This window comes from Corvus brachyrhynchos, unplaced genomic scaffold (genome assembly GCF_000691975.1).
Source record: "Corvus brachyrhynchos isolate BGI_N302 unplaced genomic scaffold, ASM69197v1 scaffold97, whole genome shotgun sequence".
In the NCBI taxonomy this organism is placed as follows: Eukaryota; Metazoa; Chordata; class Aves; order Passeriformes; family Corvidae; genus Corvus; species Corvus brachyrhynchos.
The window spans coordinates 5,563,290-5,580,247 of record NW_008239758.1 but is presented as its reverse complement, the minus strand read 5'-3'; the positions used below and the strand labels follow the sequence as shown (position 1 = coordinate 5,580,247).

Genomic DNA, 16,958 nt, shown 5'->3' with positions numbered 1-16,958 from the left:
ACTTTTTCTGTGAAACAATCTCAGAAATGCTGCTGGCTGCAACGCTTCATCCTGGCTCAACCCTGGCCTTTTCTGGGATTTTGCCTTCCATTCTAAATAAATGATCACATGGACCTCTCTCCATTATATCCCTGTAAATCCCTGTGTAAAACACAGAACAGTCTCCTGACTTACAGATAAAATGCTGCCTCAGGTCTGTTTACCCCTTATAGAGTGCCACACCACCTTGGGGAGTTAGTCTAACTCAGTTATCCTTCCCTTGGACAGGGATGGCACCTGTCAGCCTGGAAAAACAGCCCTCAGCCATCTCCCTAATAGTGTATTATTCTGCAAAGAGGAATTACTTCCCTATCCCCCACAACAAGGACTTTCTACCCAGATCTGCAGTTGTACCTGCTGAATTGGTGATTTACTATTTCTTCCATGAGCATCTCAGTGACAAGTCGGGCAGCCAATTTCGATCCCTTTGTGAGATTCAATTAAACCATTAAGTGATGTCAGTGTCCTTTAACAGCTGACTGTACACACAAGCAGGCAAGGAGAAGGAGGAGAAGGGGACAGACCCTGCAGTGCTAATAAACTGTAGCAGCAGGGGTGGCTTACGGCAGCCCAGCTGCAGCTGTTAGAGACATCTGTGCAGGTTTTGCTGGCTTTCCCTCTGGTGTGGGAATACCTGGCTCAAGATGTGCACAAAGCAGGTCGCTGAGTAGGTGTTCATAACCCTAAAGCACACCTGGGAGCCTTGAAGAAGTAACAATTTAAATCAGGTTATGTTTTTGCACTCAGATTTCGGCAGGTAATCACTGTGCTGCTTTCATGGCTGGCATCCCTACCCGGCCCCTCTTCCCCTCCAACCTCAGCCCACCACCTCTCAGACCAAAAAGAGATAAAGGGCCCTTGGATTGTTTTTGTGTTTTCCCAATGCGCTCCTCTCCCCTGAAGAGGCATTAATGGCTACTCGATGGCAGTAGGAACTGCTCAGAGGTTTTACTAATGAACAGCCTTAAGAGCATCCAAGTCCCCACACTGATGGTGAAGCAGGGCTGCAGGGTCCTCTTGGGGAGATGCAGAGGGGAGCCAAGCCTCGATTTTTGTTTTTTTTGAAACCACTCACACCTCCTCTGCTGAGCTCTCCAAGCTTCCCCTGCACTAGTGCCACTTGGCAGGGTCCTCTCCGTAACCCTCCTCCTGTGCCCACATCCACTGAGAGTCGGGGCTGTGCACCTGGACCCAAACCTCTCAGCAGCTCCCGAGCCCTAACAGCCATTGCTTGGGAGAGCTGCTTCCAGCAGCAGCTTCACCACTTGTTTTTCTAAAAAAAAGGCAAGCAGAAAGGAGAAAGGATTGGGCTCAAGGGGCTCCTCTGCACAGCAGCAGGCCAGGCTTCCCACCCACACAGGGCTCCAGACAACAAATAAAACTTGGGGCCCCAGGCAGGAGAATGACATATTTCATCCCCCATTCTCCCATCCTCTGCCTCTTCTGCAGGTTCCAAGGTGAGGTGAAATAGAACTCTTACCTCTTCATGCACCAGCCTGCAGGCACACCACTTGCTCTCCTAATTGCCAGCCAGGCTCTCACCCAGCCCCTTGGCAAGACCTGGGTGCTGCCTTTCATTTGCTCCTGACAAATCCACAGAAACAGCAATTTCCTGAGTTGCCAGGGTCAAACTGACCAAGAAATGCAAATTACTTCAGACTGGCCAGCCTGTGGACTTCTTAGTGATGCCAGTGGCTGGGAAGCAGCTTTCTCCAGCACTGGGAGATGGTCTGGGACAATCTGTCCTTGGACATGGTTGTAAAACCAGCCCCATTTACCAAAATCCCTCCAAGAGAAGTGCTGCTGGCTGGGGAGATCCCCTTCCCAGTGATCCTGCAGCCAAGAGACACAGTCACCTAAGGGCCAGCGTAAAACTGGAACAAACCCTGCTTGGCCACAAGCAGCTGCACAGCAGAGCGACTCTCTCCAGCCCTTATCAGAGCCAGCAGGTCAGCACCAACATCACCTTCATATCTGAGCCCTCGCTGGGGAAGCAGCCGATGGGGGATTTAAGGGGTAGGAGGCAGGATGAGGAGAGATTAACTGCCTTTCCTACCCAAAGCCAGACAGGCTGCACTGCACAATTGCACTGTGGAGATGACATTTGTCTGTCCTATGTTACAAGAGACCCTGTTTGGCTGCCAGTTGCTCCTTCTTCCTTACAAAGAGGGATTTTACAAGCATTAAGTACTAACCAGTCAGGGGTGAACCAGTGACCTACCCACGCTGCTGTAGGTATCAGCACAGATAATCTGGACCTTACACTGAATTCAGGACCAGCCCCAAAGAAATAGGGCAGCAGCAATGAAAACTATCCCTCACAGTCAGAGACACAGGAGCACATGCTGGCTCTGCACTGGGGCCAATGCTGGTGTTTTGGGATGGGAGTCCCACATGCAGGGACAGTGCCAGCGCTGCAGTAACCCACAGGATGTGTGTTCACCCCAGCAGCTCGGGCCAAGGCTCCCTGCTGGTTGCCACAGAGGTGCTGGTGCCCCTCACCTTTCCACACCTGCCATTTGAACCGCTTTCCCCAGCCGGTTGCCGGGCACAGCAAGGCCGTTTCCATGCGGATGGGCTGTTTCTCCCCGTTGCTGTGGTGACGGCACTGGGCGCCAGCAGGTCGGAGGCGGGAGGGCGAGGATCGTATCTCCCCAAGCTCACCAAGGGCACTGGGTACATTTAATCCGGCACTGCTCCATTTTAGGCCTCCGAGGAGCACCGAGGAGCTATCAAATGACCAACTCAGCGGCAGCGAGCAGGCACTCACACGGACGCTGTGCTGCCAACTGCTCTTAACAACACCCTAAAATCACGTCCAGCAGCAGCCAGACGGCCCTGGCAGGGATTCCCTGCCACCTGCCTGGTTCTCATCCCTCCAAGCCCCTTAAGCCATTGGTCCCACACATCCCAGCTCCAGCACCCCAGGCTGGCAGGGCTCAGGCCCAGGGCTGGATGTCAGTGCTGCCAGTGCATCCTCACCTGCCCCATCCAAGGTAACCAGAAGCTGCTGCCCAGGCAGGCACTGGGACAGAGACAGTGTGCTCAGCCACCCAACTCTCTCTCATACCCTTCTGCCTCCCCACCTGATGCTGCTGCAACACACCTGGATAGAGGAAGGACACTGGCAGAGGGAAGGATGAACTTGTGCAAGAGTAGCTTTCAGAGGGAACGATTCACTGCCGAAAACAGGGGCTTAGGGAGTCATCTGGGCAAAGCCAGGGCTGCTCTGGACTACATTTGGCATTTTGCAAAGCTGCTGGGTAGAAGGAAAGAAGACAGCCATGGAAAGTAGAAGTAACATGTTCCTGGCTTTAAAAAGACTGAACTCAAACTAGCTCTGTCATCCACAGAAAATAAACTCCTCCAAAGGCTCCAGTTCATACCTGGACAAAGCAGAATGCAGCAAATGCTGGGGACTTGGTAATGTTATTCAAGGGCATCCATGAGCCATCCCATCACATTCCTCTGTATCTGTCCTCAACTCATTAACCAAGTGAGGACCCACATGTTACCCAGATGCTGCAGCACAGCCCTTAGTGTCCAGAACCAGGGGCACTGTGCCTCTTTCCAGTTCTCCTCACATGCAGGACCACAGCAGTCGCCCATGAATTACCAGTTTCCAGATTGCTAGTTTAAAACTGCAGTATTTTTATGTCAAAACATCATTAAAAAAAAAAAAAAAGGTGCCATTCAGGTTTTTTTCCCACATCAGTATTTTTCTGAGAACTCATTTCCTTACACAAGTCCAGCTCTTCCCCAAGAGAAACAAAGTCAAATCAGACCTTGGCCAGCAAACAGCTCTAGCAGGGGCTGGGGCTGCCTGAGCCAGCGCCAGGCTGGAACTGCACTGCCCACAGCCCCCACAGCCCTGGAACAAGGAAAACAATAAAAAAAATAAAAAGCCATTTCACCATTCCCTCCTCCTGAGGAGTATTTGACCAGAAAAGCTTTTACAACCGTGTAACAAGACAGGGAAGCACAACATTCAGGCACATCAATGACAGAGACTCTGGAACTTGGATAGCAAGGCCAAAGTAAACCCACAAAATCCTGTCCCGTTGCCCACAAGGACATCAGTTTGCTCTGCAGTGTGCATCAGTCTGCTCACAGAAGGACAGAGGGCCAAATGTCTCACTGCTATCCCTTTACCACCTCTCTGCCCATAGCCCTGAGAGCTCTTTGGCAGGAAAAAGCTGGCAGAAAAGCAGCAAGACAGAGATCATAAACAAGAAAAACAAAGAGATTTTTTAAAGCATCAGAAATCTGGTTCTTTTAGCTGGGTCAAAATGACCAAGGGAAGAGCTTAATAGATGCAGCACCTGAGCAAAAGGAACGTCCTGTCAGTACACACAGGCAGCTCAATCAGGGCCAGCCACAAGCACTGGAAGGTTAATTGATAGGAATCTTTAGCAGGGATACATCTTAAACATATCCATCTGTTTGACTCTAAAGGGATTTCTGTGCCTTGCTGTCTATTGCCTTTTATATAAGACATAATGCAACTGTCCTGCTTTCACTACTTTTTTTCTTAAAGCAAAGGCAGCACAAGAAGCAACAAAAGATGAGATTTTGCTGCCAAACACAGTTTCCAGCTCAAGCATCTCCTTGTCACTCAGTGCCTATCTGAAAAGCCACGGGCTCAAGAGCTTTCTGGTGTGCTCAAGGTCTGCACAGGAAAGCATCTGGGAACTGCGCACAGGAAAACAGAGGAAAGGTTCAAAGGAAAATCACTTTCATGCTCAAGATGCAGATGGTTAGAGGAACTAACAGACAGGGATGCTGCTGAGGTCTCAGCCACGCTGTTCTGCAAAGAGGCAGGGAGCAGCACAGGGAAAACCTGAGTGCCTTAGCCCAGCCTAAAAGCAGTGGACAGGCTGCTGTGCCAGACAAGGTGTGTTCAGCTTTGTGCTGCTGTTGGCTGGGGCACTCACAGGGGATGGAACCCTGCTTTCCTGGAGATGGCTGAGCACCTGCCAGCCCATGTGAAGTGGGAATTAATTCCTTGTTTTGTGTGCATGTGGCTTTTGCTTTACCCATTAACCAGTGTTTATCTCAACCCACAAGTTTTCTCACTTTTACTCTCCCGATTCCCTCCCCAGTCCCGTTGGTGGGGGAGTGAGCGAGTGGCTGTGTGGGGCTGACTTGCCAACTGGGGTTAAACCACAACAAGCTTTCATCCCTTGATCATGCAGAAAATTACCAAAAGGTTAGACAAATGCTGTAAATGGAATAAAGGAAGAACCCCTGAATACAAGTTGGGCTAGTAACAACATACAAAGGAAAAAACGTAACCAGCATTAGGTCATGTAGACAAGAATTTGAGAAATCTGCAGGAACTACAGAAATGCCTCAGGTGGGAACATTCTTGAGCACACTTGAATTCCAAGTGCCAGGAAGAGGCAGCAAACTCCCATGTGAGATGCCTGCACAGTCCAAGGCATACCCCTGCCATCTCTTCTTAGTGAAGGAACTCCCATTTACATCTTTCAGATTTTTGGAAGACAAAGACAATAAATCAGACTCTTAAAGCAAATTTTGTTTATTCTGGTTTTAACAGAATCTTTACCCTAACCTAGGAAAAATATCAGGTAGAAAATATCTCCCCTTTTCTCCCACCCTCCCCACCACACACACTTTTTGTTTCTTAAATAAAAGCATCAAAATTTCAAGCATGAGAGACTTTTCTTTCCATACATGTCTGTAATAAAATTAACTCTGTTGTTGATATAAAATACAGCAGCCAAGACCAGAGGATCTGCTATGCTACTCCAAGGCAATTAGTACCCAGAATGATCAGTTTGTCTGCACACATAATAAGAAAATACTTAGCATTTATCCAGCACTTTTTATCCATGAATCTCAAGTGTTTTACAAAAGCTGAAAATATGTTTTTGGCCTCATTTACGGAGAAGAAAACACCAGCTGGAGCAGGAAGAGATTTGCCCCCAGCCTCAGAATTTAATAGCAGAGCTAAGAACAGATCTCTGGTTTCTCAGCCCCAAGTCCAACAATCCGTGCCACGCTCTCTGCTTCACACAGGGCAGCCTGAACTTGGCAAAAGCCCCAACTACAGAAATGCTGAAGTTTATATTTTTTCCACTGATAAGAAGTCTAAATGGAGATCTGACAGTTAATTTAGTAGGCACTGACCTCCCGAGGCTGTGACACCAAGGAGTAAATGCAGTCTCAGATGGAGCTGCTGCAAGCTTGGGGCAGGGGAAAAAAAAAGAGTCTCATACTGAAGTGTGAACAGCTGTGAGAGTGGTGCAGAGGGAGGTAAACCCATGATCTACAGTGTGCAAACAATTCTCCACTTGGAGCTTTAATTGAATGTTTGAGGAACAGATCACAGGATAAAACCCTAAAACCTTGACAAATAGTGTTATTAGATGAGAGGAACCCGCAGCTAAAGCACTGACACCTCCTCTGTTAGCAGTCTCCTGACCCGCCGGCACTCCTGACAGACCTGAGACACCAACAGTGCCAACACCAGGAAAAGAGCAGTGAAATGCAATGTCCTCCCTAGAAATATGTTTAGCAAGGCCAGGAGAGAAGTACTGTGAGGCAGAGAGCAAAGGCTGATTCAAGGACCCCAAGACACCCTTAATTTTGAGGTCCACCACTCATGCCACGAGCAGGCACCACCACCACCATGCAGTTCTTCTCCTCTGCATCACCAGCAGAATGAATGCATGACTCCAACACTCCTCTTCACAGGCATGTGGCCACAACACATCACCCACAGCTCATTTTGGTCCAAACAAGACACCCACAGGGTCCTTTAATGTAGAGGGTCTCCTGTGTATTAGCACCAATTTTCTAATGCCCCTGCTGTACCTCCTATAGGAACGGGACAAGAACAGGCTCCAGCTTCTGATGGAGCACATCATGATGCTGGGATGGTTGTGCTGCCTGGCAGCAACCAGTCATAAACCAGCCCTCGTGTAAAAACCCCTAAATGCTGACCTACAACCAAAACCTCCATTTTTAAGAGAGAAGGGCAGGCCAGCAGCCTCACCAGCCCACAGTGGCAGGTAATTACACCCAGGAGCTTAATTTATCAGCAGCACAAACACTGCCGTGGTCCAGCCAACACTGACACACTGGCCAGCTGTGCTCTGAAGCCTGAAAACAGCATCTGGGTTCTCACAGAGAACAGTGTATCAAACAGAGAGAGGTAAGCAACCTAAGTCAACAAGTTCATCTCCAAACTGCCTGCCCGCAGCACTGAACATGAATTCAGGTCTCCACCTACCCTCCTTCCTGGGCAAACCCTACTAATTTACCACGCTGGTACTCCAACACACAGGAGGATGCTAGCAGCTAGGTCTCCCCTCTTCTCAGCAGCAGAACCTGCAGGTGGCCGTGAGGATTCACCCCCATACTGCAGAAAAATCCCTCTGACATGACCAAGGAGCTGCTGTTGCTCCCCACACCCTTCCCAGACACCCATCTTCCTCCTGCACCCACCTCCTCGTGCATTACAGACACAACCAGCTGCCCTGGCCTGCTGGCGTAGCACCACCTCTCACTTAGGAGCTTCTACAATACTAAGGCACAAAGATTAAGTGACTTGCATAAGAGTCAGGAACACACCTCATGTCTCTCAACTGTAGTGATTTCTCACACTTTTTTTTCCAGACCTCTTGCATATTAAAATGGCAACAGCAGGTTGTCTGGATGAGAGCAGGATCTCATTTCCCCCGCAATTCTGAAGATACAAACAGGGGTAGCTGTTTGTATCCAAGCCCTCCCCATGGCTCCCATCCCTTCCCTCTGTGACAGGTAGGAGAGCACCAGTGCAGAAGGGAGCGCTCCACAAGTGTGATGCAAAGCTCCATCTCTGCCATCCTAAGACCTACAGCAGGATAAAAAACAGACATGCCTCTGGGAAACCAGGAAAGGGACCTCAGCTATGCTTTGCTCATCAACAGGAACAGGGAAGGCCAGCAGCACTTAATGCAGCGGGATCTCCGCAGTACAAACAGGGTCAGAAGAAACATCCACCCCCATAACTGGGGTGGCTCAGCTTTCCACAGCTGAGGCTGAGGGCCCTGCGAGATGCCACTGGTAGGAGCTCCCAGGTGAGGCTTCTTGCCACAAGCGATGGCTGGGTTTCCCAGAAGGCGCGAGCGTCTGGCTGTGGCCCGCCTGTGGCACGCCAAGGAGCCGAGGAGAGCAGCCCCGGGTGCCTCTAGCTGCAGCTGTGCCTCATGTGGAAGTTCACCACGTACTCGGCGTTGGTGCGCTGCACCGAGATGGCGAAGGGCTCGAAGGGGTGGAAGGTGAAGGCGACCAGGCGCCGCACTGTGTGATTGATGGGGCGCCCCAGGAGTCCCGCCTGGATCTCAAACTTCAGCAGGCCAGAATCACGAGCGTAAAATCTGAAAGGAAGAGAAAGTCAATTATGGCTGTTCCCGACTATTGACTTTGCCATCTGGGCTCTTTGCACACAGAGACAAGTGCCTTGCTCAAGCTCTGGTGCTCCCTGAGGGGCAGAAGGTGCTCAGCTGGGTGTCTGGCTCTTGGCTTTGAAGGAAAGTCCCTCTCAGGGCAGTTGTTTTCCACTGTCTAGAAAAGCATCACTTCATTTTATTATTAGCAGTGAGAGAACTCTGCCTGTCACTTTGATGGACAAAGCTGACTTCACAAGAGGGAGTCAGTTTGGTTCAGACCCCACCTGTGCTGGCTCTCCATCCTCTCTTATTGCAAGCTGCTTCCCTCGATCGCTAAGGCAGATATACCATACAGAACTGAGCTCCCTTCCCTCAGCAATGGCCTTCACTGAGAGTGTCAGGCCATCCTTTCCTCCCCCTTGGACCTGCCAGGGAAGGCTTTACACTGCTGTCCTTGTGCCTGCTACTTCCCTCTTCAGTCAAGGAAGTCGATCCAATCCTGCTCAAGGATGCCATGTTGTACTGTACAGTTCAAGCAGGGCTTTGCAGTTCCTTTTAGATTTCCATCAAAAAAGCATTAATGAAATAGGCTGGGCAGGAGGTACCTGATGAATTGGATTCAACAATCACAGCATGGACAGAGGTCAAGGAAAACCTTATGCCCTTCTGCTGTCAACCACGGACCTGCCTGTGGGTCAAGCTCATGTGCATCTCCAAACAGGTGAGCTCTGGAACACAGCTCCAGCACAGAGGGAACGTTGTCAGGGGGATGAGGCAAACAGTGCTAAAGAGACAGGTGAGTCCAGGGAAGCTCTTTGCTTCTTGAACCTCCTCTGCACACTCTGTGTAACTGGCATAAGCTCAGGTAACACCACTGTCCTCTGCTGCTGTCACAACACAGGACTCTCTGCGAGGATCCCACCCTCCCCAAGACTTTGGAGAAGGTTTCTGGGATGTAGTGGTGGAGGTTTCTGGATGTGGTACCTTCACCAAGTAGCTGGGCTCCAACTCAAGTCCTCACCCTGAAGTTGTCTCTGTTAGACCATTTTCATTAGACCTCTTCCAGCTTCAGGCACAGAACTGCCATTATGCCTCCCAGCTGTTTCCTTTTCCACCAACACTTAGTGCATGCAGGTATTTTGCATTTTCCTCTGATTCTAACTCCAAGAATGCTTTTAATGTCGGAGCACATCTCCCCCCCGCCAGCAATACGATGCACTCAGCTCTCAGCCTGGAAGAATGGATGATGACAGACACGAGCGATGCTGTGTCAGGAGCAGACATACTCCACATTTTAACAACACAGCCTATTGAGAACCTCATGTTCTTCCTGGAGGGCCACTCTCCTCTCCCTTCCTCTGAATCAAAGTGCCAGCCAGCCCTGCCTGAAAATTGCACACAAGAACCCAGCAAGAGAGTCACAATCTTGATATTTGGCTTTTCAAAAAGCCCCTTCCCTCCTACACAAGGCTGGGTATGCAGAGGGTCATTCTTTAAATAAAGCACAGTCCCCCGTCTGTTCCTCTCTCTCCCCCAATTCACAACAATTTACTACTCAAGATGAAGCTCCCTGTAATCTTAAAGATGTGCTCAGTTTGGTATTTTTAAATGTATTTTTAAAAGTGCTCTGCAATCAGAGGCCATTTCCATGGGCTCTCATACTGGGGATAAATTAGGCACTGCAATATAAAATTGTATGTCAACAGAAACAGCAAGACCAGCCTTTTCAAACCCTAGGAAAATGGAAGATTTATCTGCAGACCAATTCTTTTGTTAAATGGCTTCTTATTAGCCATCTAGATGGATTTTAGAGACCCCCTGCTATAGGTAGAGCTGTGTTAGAGCCTCTTCCCTCAAGTGCCATCATTTCATGCACTGAATATCTCTTCAAGCCTCCTGAAAAGAGACAGGAAGGCGGTGGTGATGGGGAACCTGAAGTCCTTCCCACCTGACAGCAAACAACCACTGGTCTCTTAAGCAGGCAGAGTTGAACCTTCTGGGATGCAGAAAAGCACTAAGGGTTAAAGGGAATCAGTGCATAGAAATATTGAATTGACGTGGAAAAGGTCTGGAAGCCTTCCTAGCTCACACATCGTGCCAGGAAACTGCACACAGGCTATAACACCCGTAGCTGCTGAAGGGTTTTCCATTCCAGACAATTATAGGACTTACATTACAAATCCTGTGGTCCCTCATTTCCAAGCCCTCTAACCCCAACAGGCAGCTAGCATTATTTTATTAATCCCTTTGTTTTGCATGTGAGAACCACAGCAGCACCATTTCAGCTACTGAATGGTTAAGGTTAGCGCCTCATCTTCTGCTTACTTTCCAAAAACCAGGAGCCCCACTGCTCCGAGGCTCTATTCAAGTCCTAATTGACTCTGCACAGCTTTGAGCTTTAAAAGCCCTGGCTCTGAAACGCTGCTTTGCTCAGGGGAGGGAGGGAAGGTGGCACTTGGCTTTGTTTACTACAAAGACTCCACCGCAGCAAATGACTGCAGTTCTGCTGCCTTTTGTCGGCGGGAGAGGGGCGCAGGTTGGCGCTGGCACAAAACTGCCACCCAGCAAGTTTTCCCAAGTGTCGGCGGGAGAGGGGCGCAGGTTGGCGCTGGCAGACAACTGCCACCCTGCAAGTTTTCCCAAGCATGACAAGGGGGAAAAGGGCAGGCTTGCTTTGCAGATAACATGGAAGCTGGAGATCAAACCAAATCATACAGGCAGAAGAATCAATTAAATATACATAATTTGGGAATTGAGAGCGCAGGAATAATCAGAAGTTCCCCATCACCTGAGTCAGGGCCAGGAGGGATATGAAACCAGTTTTTGAGAATGCATTGATGAACATAAAGTTGGGAAGCGGTCCAGAATGATCTCCCTAGGCTGCCTGAGCCCCCAACATGTGTGCAGTCACTAAACAAAGCACTCAGACACTGAAGGCTCTCTTTGTTTTCAGAGCATAGGTTTGCTTCTGCAGTACTATGAGCAGAAAGACTGTTCTGCCTGGATAACTCGGGCTCTTTGAGCCTTTCAAGCCAGAGAGATGTTGGATTTTTAACCACTACCTCTTGCAGCCATGGCTGCAAGCAACAGAAAGAAATAAATAGTCCTGATGTTTCTTCAAGAAGCATTGCAAACCTCCTTATTCTCAAGGTCAGACTTATTCCTTCTGCTGGCATTGGAAACTCAGACAGAAGAGGCACAGAATGGCCCTGACACCTGGCTAAAATTCCTACTACAGACAGAAATTTCTTACAGATCACAGAGAGAAGGGAGTATGAAGAGGCATACAGCTCCCAGGGTGAGAACAGTAAACAAGGCAAGTCTGAAAACAGTTCAATCAATACCACAAGCTTTCTGAGTAACACCTAGCCCAGATACTATTTTATTCACAGGACAAACTAGACAATCCTTGCCAACTAAACCCACATGCTCAGAGAGGATCCTTCCAGCATAGGAAAGCAGACATCAGAGCTGTATCACTCTGCAACCCAAACACAACGGCAGCACTGCAAGAAGAGGAGGAGGAATAAGACCATTCATATGGAAAAGGCTGAGACTTCACCACCCAAACCTTCCCCAGAGCAGAGCAGCTCAGCAAGAAAACATGAAGAGCCCTCCCACACATCCACATTACTGTAAAGGAGAGAGGCCAACTTTTGTGGAACTGCTGAAATAAATCCCCTGGTGAAAGGATTTCCTAAGAGAAAGGCTTCCATCTATTCCCTTTCCTGCACACTTGACGCCACATGGCAGAGATGCTTTAGTGCTCCTTGCACTCTCTCCTCACATACAGCTCCCTGGCCTGTCCCATACCTTATGGGGTGATCACCACAGGTCTTGGGCCGCTCCATGACTGACACCCACTTGTCATCATAGCTGAAAAGGGACAGGTCGAGGTAGGGGCTGCCGCTGTAGGACTGGGCGCTGATGGGGAGCTGCCCCAGCAGCCGCCGCACGGCCTCCGTGTGCCCTCCGTACTTGGCGTTCACAATCGTGTCTTTGAACCTGCAGCAAACCAAGAGACACCTTTTGTTCACAAAAGCCACAGGTGAACAGCACAGCTTAAATAAACTAAGCAGGAAAACTGACAGGGAAAGAAAACAGCAGCAGTGTAAGAACTGAAACAGCTCATTTCCAAAGATGTATCAATGTGATTCAAGCATCAACCAGTTCTGCTGACCTTTTCATCCTCCCTCATCATTACTGTTTCGCTCAGAATGTCCTAAGTGACAGAAGGAGAAGAATGTGCCTACCCACAAGGTCTGGACCCAGCTGCTCTGCAGTACAGGAAATGAACAGGATCAGAAACAGGGAGAGATGGATTAGCATCTTACAGTCAATCCAAGTTTTACCATGAAGCCAGGAAACAGCGGGAGCAAAAGCCAGGGGGCTTTCACAGTAACAACTGAGCCCTTAACATTGATTTGAGACTCCTCCTCTCTCCAGCCACTGTTTTAAATGCATACAGGAAGAAACCTTAGATGAAGAAGAACCTTGATGAGAAGCATAAAGCTCTCCAGAAACTACAGTGAGCTGAAAGTTCTTCCTGGTGGAGAGATTAACAGAGGCTGGATTTCTCTTTCCAAGTAAAATTTGAAGCTTTCCATGTGTGAGAACAGTCAGATTGGCTGCAGGGACGTCATAACATCAAGGAGGGTAAACACTCAGCCAAAAGCCAGCTCATTGTGGTTTATGCTCTATGATACTTTGCTGTGGAAGTTACAACACTCTTGTTACTGGCCCTCGTAGCAAGGAGATGAAAAGATTCTCCTTCCTACTTTAACAAAAGGCAGGAGTTGTTCTTCATAAGTCTTTGGTGAGTTCTCTCATTCTCTCTTCCATTAAGCATTATGGATTTCCTGACAGGCAGCTCTAGAAAGTTACAGACATAGTCAACTTCATCATACTTGTGTGACATCAGCCTGAAGTCAACAGAAGCTTGATGCCCATGAGTGGATGCCAAGTACTTTGGATGATGTGAAACAAGTCACTGTAAGAACAAAACACCCTGAGTCACAACAAAATTATTCCAAGAGAAATAACACACTCTGCCTCATCAAAACCACATCTGACTGCTAAAGCATATTCTAGAAACCCAGGTTATTTTGGTATTTTGCTCAGCTTTCACAACAGAACTAAGCGGATGAGTTTCTTTTCTCCTAGCACAGTGATGAGAACCACGAGCTGGTGACTGATGTCGAGGAAATGCTACAGAACACAGTTTGATACACGCTAAATTCAGAGAACATCACTTGGCAAAATACACCCAACTCGATCATGCCAGCATCTTGACAAACCATGTCTTCAGGGACCAAAGCTACTGGGCAGTAACACCTTAACAGCCTCCAGAAGAGTTACTGCTCAAGGAGAGACAGAAACATCTTTCCCTCAAAATTCCTTTCCTTTCTTGTAAGCACCGGTTTGCCCCTGCTTTGTTCCTTCCTCTAACAAGGCAAATGCTGTGGAATATAAAATCAGATGCATCAGGCTGCAAGATGAACCATGTACAGTCCTGACCCTTGCACCACCTGGCAAAGGGGACCAAAGGAACTGGTTTTCTCAGGGTATTTGATACTGGCCTTCAGCGGACGGGGGCGAGCGTGTGTCTATACGGAATAAAGCATGCTCCCAATGGCTCACCGGCGCTGGATCTGCCTCGCAAAGTTGTTGCTGGAAGCTGAGCAGGGGAACTGGACAGCCTCACTGTGCAGGGTGGCAGTCCTGAAGAGGTCACAGAAGTTCTCAAACAGCTCCAGCAGCTCATCAGACGTGTTCTCGAACACGGCAATGACCTCCGTGGTCACCATGTTGTACACGACGAAGAACGAGGGCTGGGGAGAGAGGCAGAGGTTACCAGGAGAGCACGGGTGGGGAAGCTGTCCCTTCCTTCTCCCCACATCTCACCACAGACCCCATCCAAATTCCTTCACAGCACAGGAGAATCCTACATCCTCACACGAATCCATTCTCCTATTGGAATGCCTCAACATCTACCAAATTATCCACCTCTCAGCTGTGATTATTTAAGAAAACTTAATGAGCTTCTAATTTTTCAGCTCGAACTGGATGCAACGGTTTTCTCTTCTTCTCTGTCCTCCACCAATCCAAAACATCTTCTCAAGTGCCAAATTTAATTTTTTTTTTTTCCTGCTGACAAAATGATTTCAGATCCAGTGCTAGCTGACCATAAATTACCTTTACCTCTGTGTAGATATATTATTTTCTTCCCCTCCTTAATATCTGCATCACACAGAGATGAGCCTTTTTAGTGTACTACGCACTACATCACTGCCCACAAAAAGCTGTACCCTCCAGGTACCCTGACAACACAGAAATGAAAATCTGAAAGACATTAATGACTTCTTTTTAATGGTGACATTCTTGTGCAAGAAGGCCCTTGTATCATGCTGTGGATTGGCAATGGCATTGTATCCTGGCACGAATGAGCAAGAAATTGGGAAAAAAGGTGACAAAAAATTGTGTCAACGCAGCTACATCAAAGGGAGATGACACTCCCATCCCATTGGGAAAGGGCATATTTAATTCTTGGTCATTAAAAGTAGCTTTCATTAGAGACAGGAGTGCTGGCACCCCAAAGAAAGAACCAGTCTGCACATCCAAGGGAACTAATTCCTGTGGTATAAACAGGTATCTGATTAAATCTTCTGTCAATAGAGGCAATTCCTAAATGCTTCACCTCCTGCTCCCAAACAATGCTCAGGGATGATGGCAGGCACTCTGCCTACCCCACCCACCTGCAAATATCACAAGGTTTGTTTGTTTTACAGCCCCAAAATAAACTGTGATAATACAATCCAGCCCCCACATGTCCAAAGGAAGCACACTAGATGAGGTTACTCACTAGACTACTGCCTGAGGAAAGGGAAGCCCTTCTGAAATAAAGGGTTGGAGCAGAGAGAAAATAAAAGAAGACAAGCAGAAGGAAAAACTATTTAAACCACTGAAGACTGCAGGGAGTACCCTCCAGCTTTAAATAGAGTTCCTTTGCCAGGTTAACACAGAGACACATCTGCAGGATGCCCCTGAGCAAGGAAACCCTCACTGCTTTTTGCAGCACCTGTAACACCACCAAAACATCATCACAGCATGGGAAGCAGCAGCTGAGTGCCACAAAAATCATACACCAATGCTATCAAGCCTATCAACACAAGCCTACAACAGCAACAAACCCCCAAGCTACATATGCAGGGCACTCTCTTAAAGATGTCAAAGGATCCAGTGCAGACCCAGACAAAAAACACACAACCCACAACCATGAACAGCTACTCCTCAACCTTCTTGGCAGAGAAGCCAGAGGAGAGAGAGAAACTGGATGAAACCTCGTGTTCCTTGTCTGACAGATTGAAGAAAAATGGGAACTGTAGGTATTTTGTGAGCCAAGTTTTATTCAGGAAGCCCTAACACAACACCTACATTCAGACAGGTGTGCAAAGACTGCTCCACATCTGGAATTATCTCCTGGAAGAACTGAGAAATGAGATGCTTTTCCAGCAGCACAAATCCCAGTGCCCGAAGCACACTGCAAACAAACCACAAACTGCATCTTAAAGTAACCCTGGGGTGAAGAGAGTCCAGAGCTCTCTGCAGCAAACCAGGCACAAAAGCCCTACTAACCACAGCAGAGTGCAGAGCTGAGCCTGTAACAAACACTTACATCATGGTCAGGAGCTCATTCCAGACACCAGCAACGAGCAGAACCCTGCAGGCCACTTCCACAGAGCCTTCATATTTCTGAGACAGACGTTCAGCTTTACACCAGTGGGCAAAATGGATTAGATTAAGACTTACCTATTTCCTCCCAAAGCAACTCCCCCAAACAAAAAATGCCACAGAAGAGAAAAATAAAACAGAACAAACCAAGAGTCATCTCCCAGGAAAAACAAAGGCAACACATGAAGTGCTACTGTCTATTTCTTCTAGGACCCAAGTCCTGGATCTGGCAAAGATGTGGGGAAGAGAAGTGTATGAGAGAAAACAAGCATCTGGGGAACAATCAGACCTACATGCTGCACTGGAGATTTATTACAAATTCTTGCGAATACTTTCAACAGAATAAAAACAAGCTGATTAAAGGAATAAAAACAAGCTTAAAAAAAAAAATCTCTTGGTTTCACAGGGCTCAAAATGTGACCAACCACTCCAAAACTAGTAAAAAGAGATGATCAACATGCAGGGTTGGGAAACATCTGGAGGGACCCAGCACTGACTGAGCTACATTTGCTCTAATTCCACTTTAGTACTAAACTGAAAAGAGAAGCAATTGGCCCATTAGCCTGATCTAAAAGCTGCTACTCCAGTTTGGAGAGATCATAAATACTACCTCTTACTGAAGCTTGAAAGACTTAAGTACGTAGGCAGAACAGAAATGGTAATTGTACCGGGGAAAATGAGGACTATTATATTTGAAAAACATGCTTGAAGATACACGAGCAAAGAGAGAGACCACCTCTACAATTTAAATGGACTATATAAAATATCAGCTAAAAATAACTTCAGTTG

General features: G+C 48.0%; 2 protein-coding genes across 3 annotated transcripts in view; both read right to left on the bottom strand.

Moving 5' to 3' along the window:
• The window catches only part of MRPL46 (mitochondrial ribosomal protein L46), a 19,699-nt gene extending 8,784 nt beyond the window's left edge, over positions 1–10,915 (bottom strand). The window contains exons 1-3 of the mRNA XM_017742677.1: positions 10,911–10,915; positions 6,103–6,109; positions 4,107–4,117 (exon numbers count right to left, since the gene is read on the bottom strand). Coding sequence (XP_017598166.1) covers positions 4,107–4,116 — 10 coding nt within the window. The 5' untranslated portion in view covers position 4,117; positions 6,103–6,109; positions 10,911–10,915. The remainder of the gene's footprint in view (positions 1–4,106; positions 4,118–6,102; positions 6,110–10,910) is intronic.
• DET1 (de-etiolated homolog 1 (Arabidopsis)) overlaps positions 5,566–16,958 on the bottom strand; it is a 13,443-nt gene continuing 2,050 nt past the window's right edge. Inside the window, exons 3-5 of one of the 2 annotated variants that reach the window (XM_008640091.2) lie at positions 14,079–14,269; positions 12,252–12,443; positions 5,566–8,426 (exon numbers count right to left, since the gene is read on the bottom strand). In XM_008640091.2, coding sequence (XP_008638313.1) covers positions 8,237–8,426; positions 12,252–12,443; positions 14,079–14,269 — 573 coding nt within the window. In that variant the 3' untranslated portion in view covers positions 5,566–8,236. The remainder of the gene's footprint in view (positions 8,427–12,251; positions 12,444–14,078; positions 14,270–16,958) is intronic. The other variant, XM_017742676.1, reaches the window with a different exon arrangement.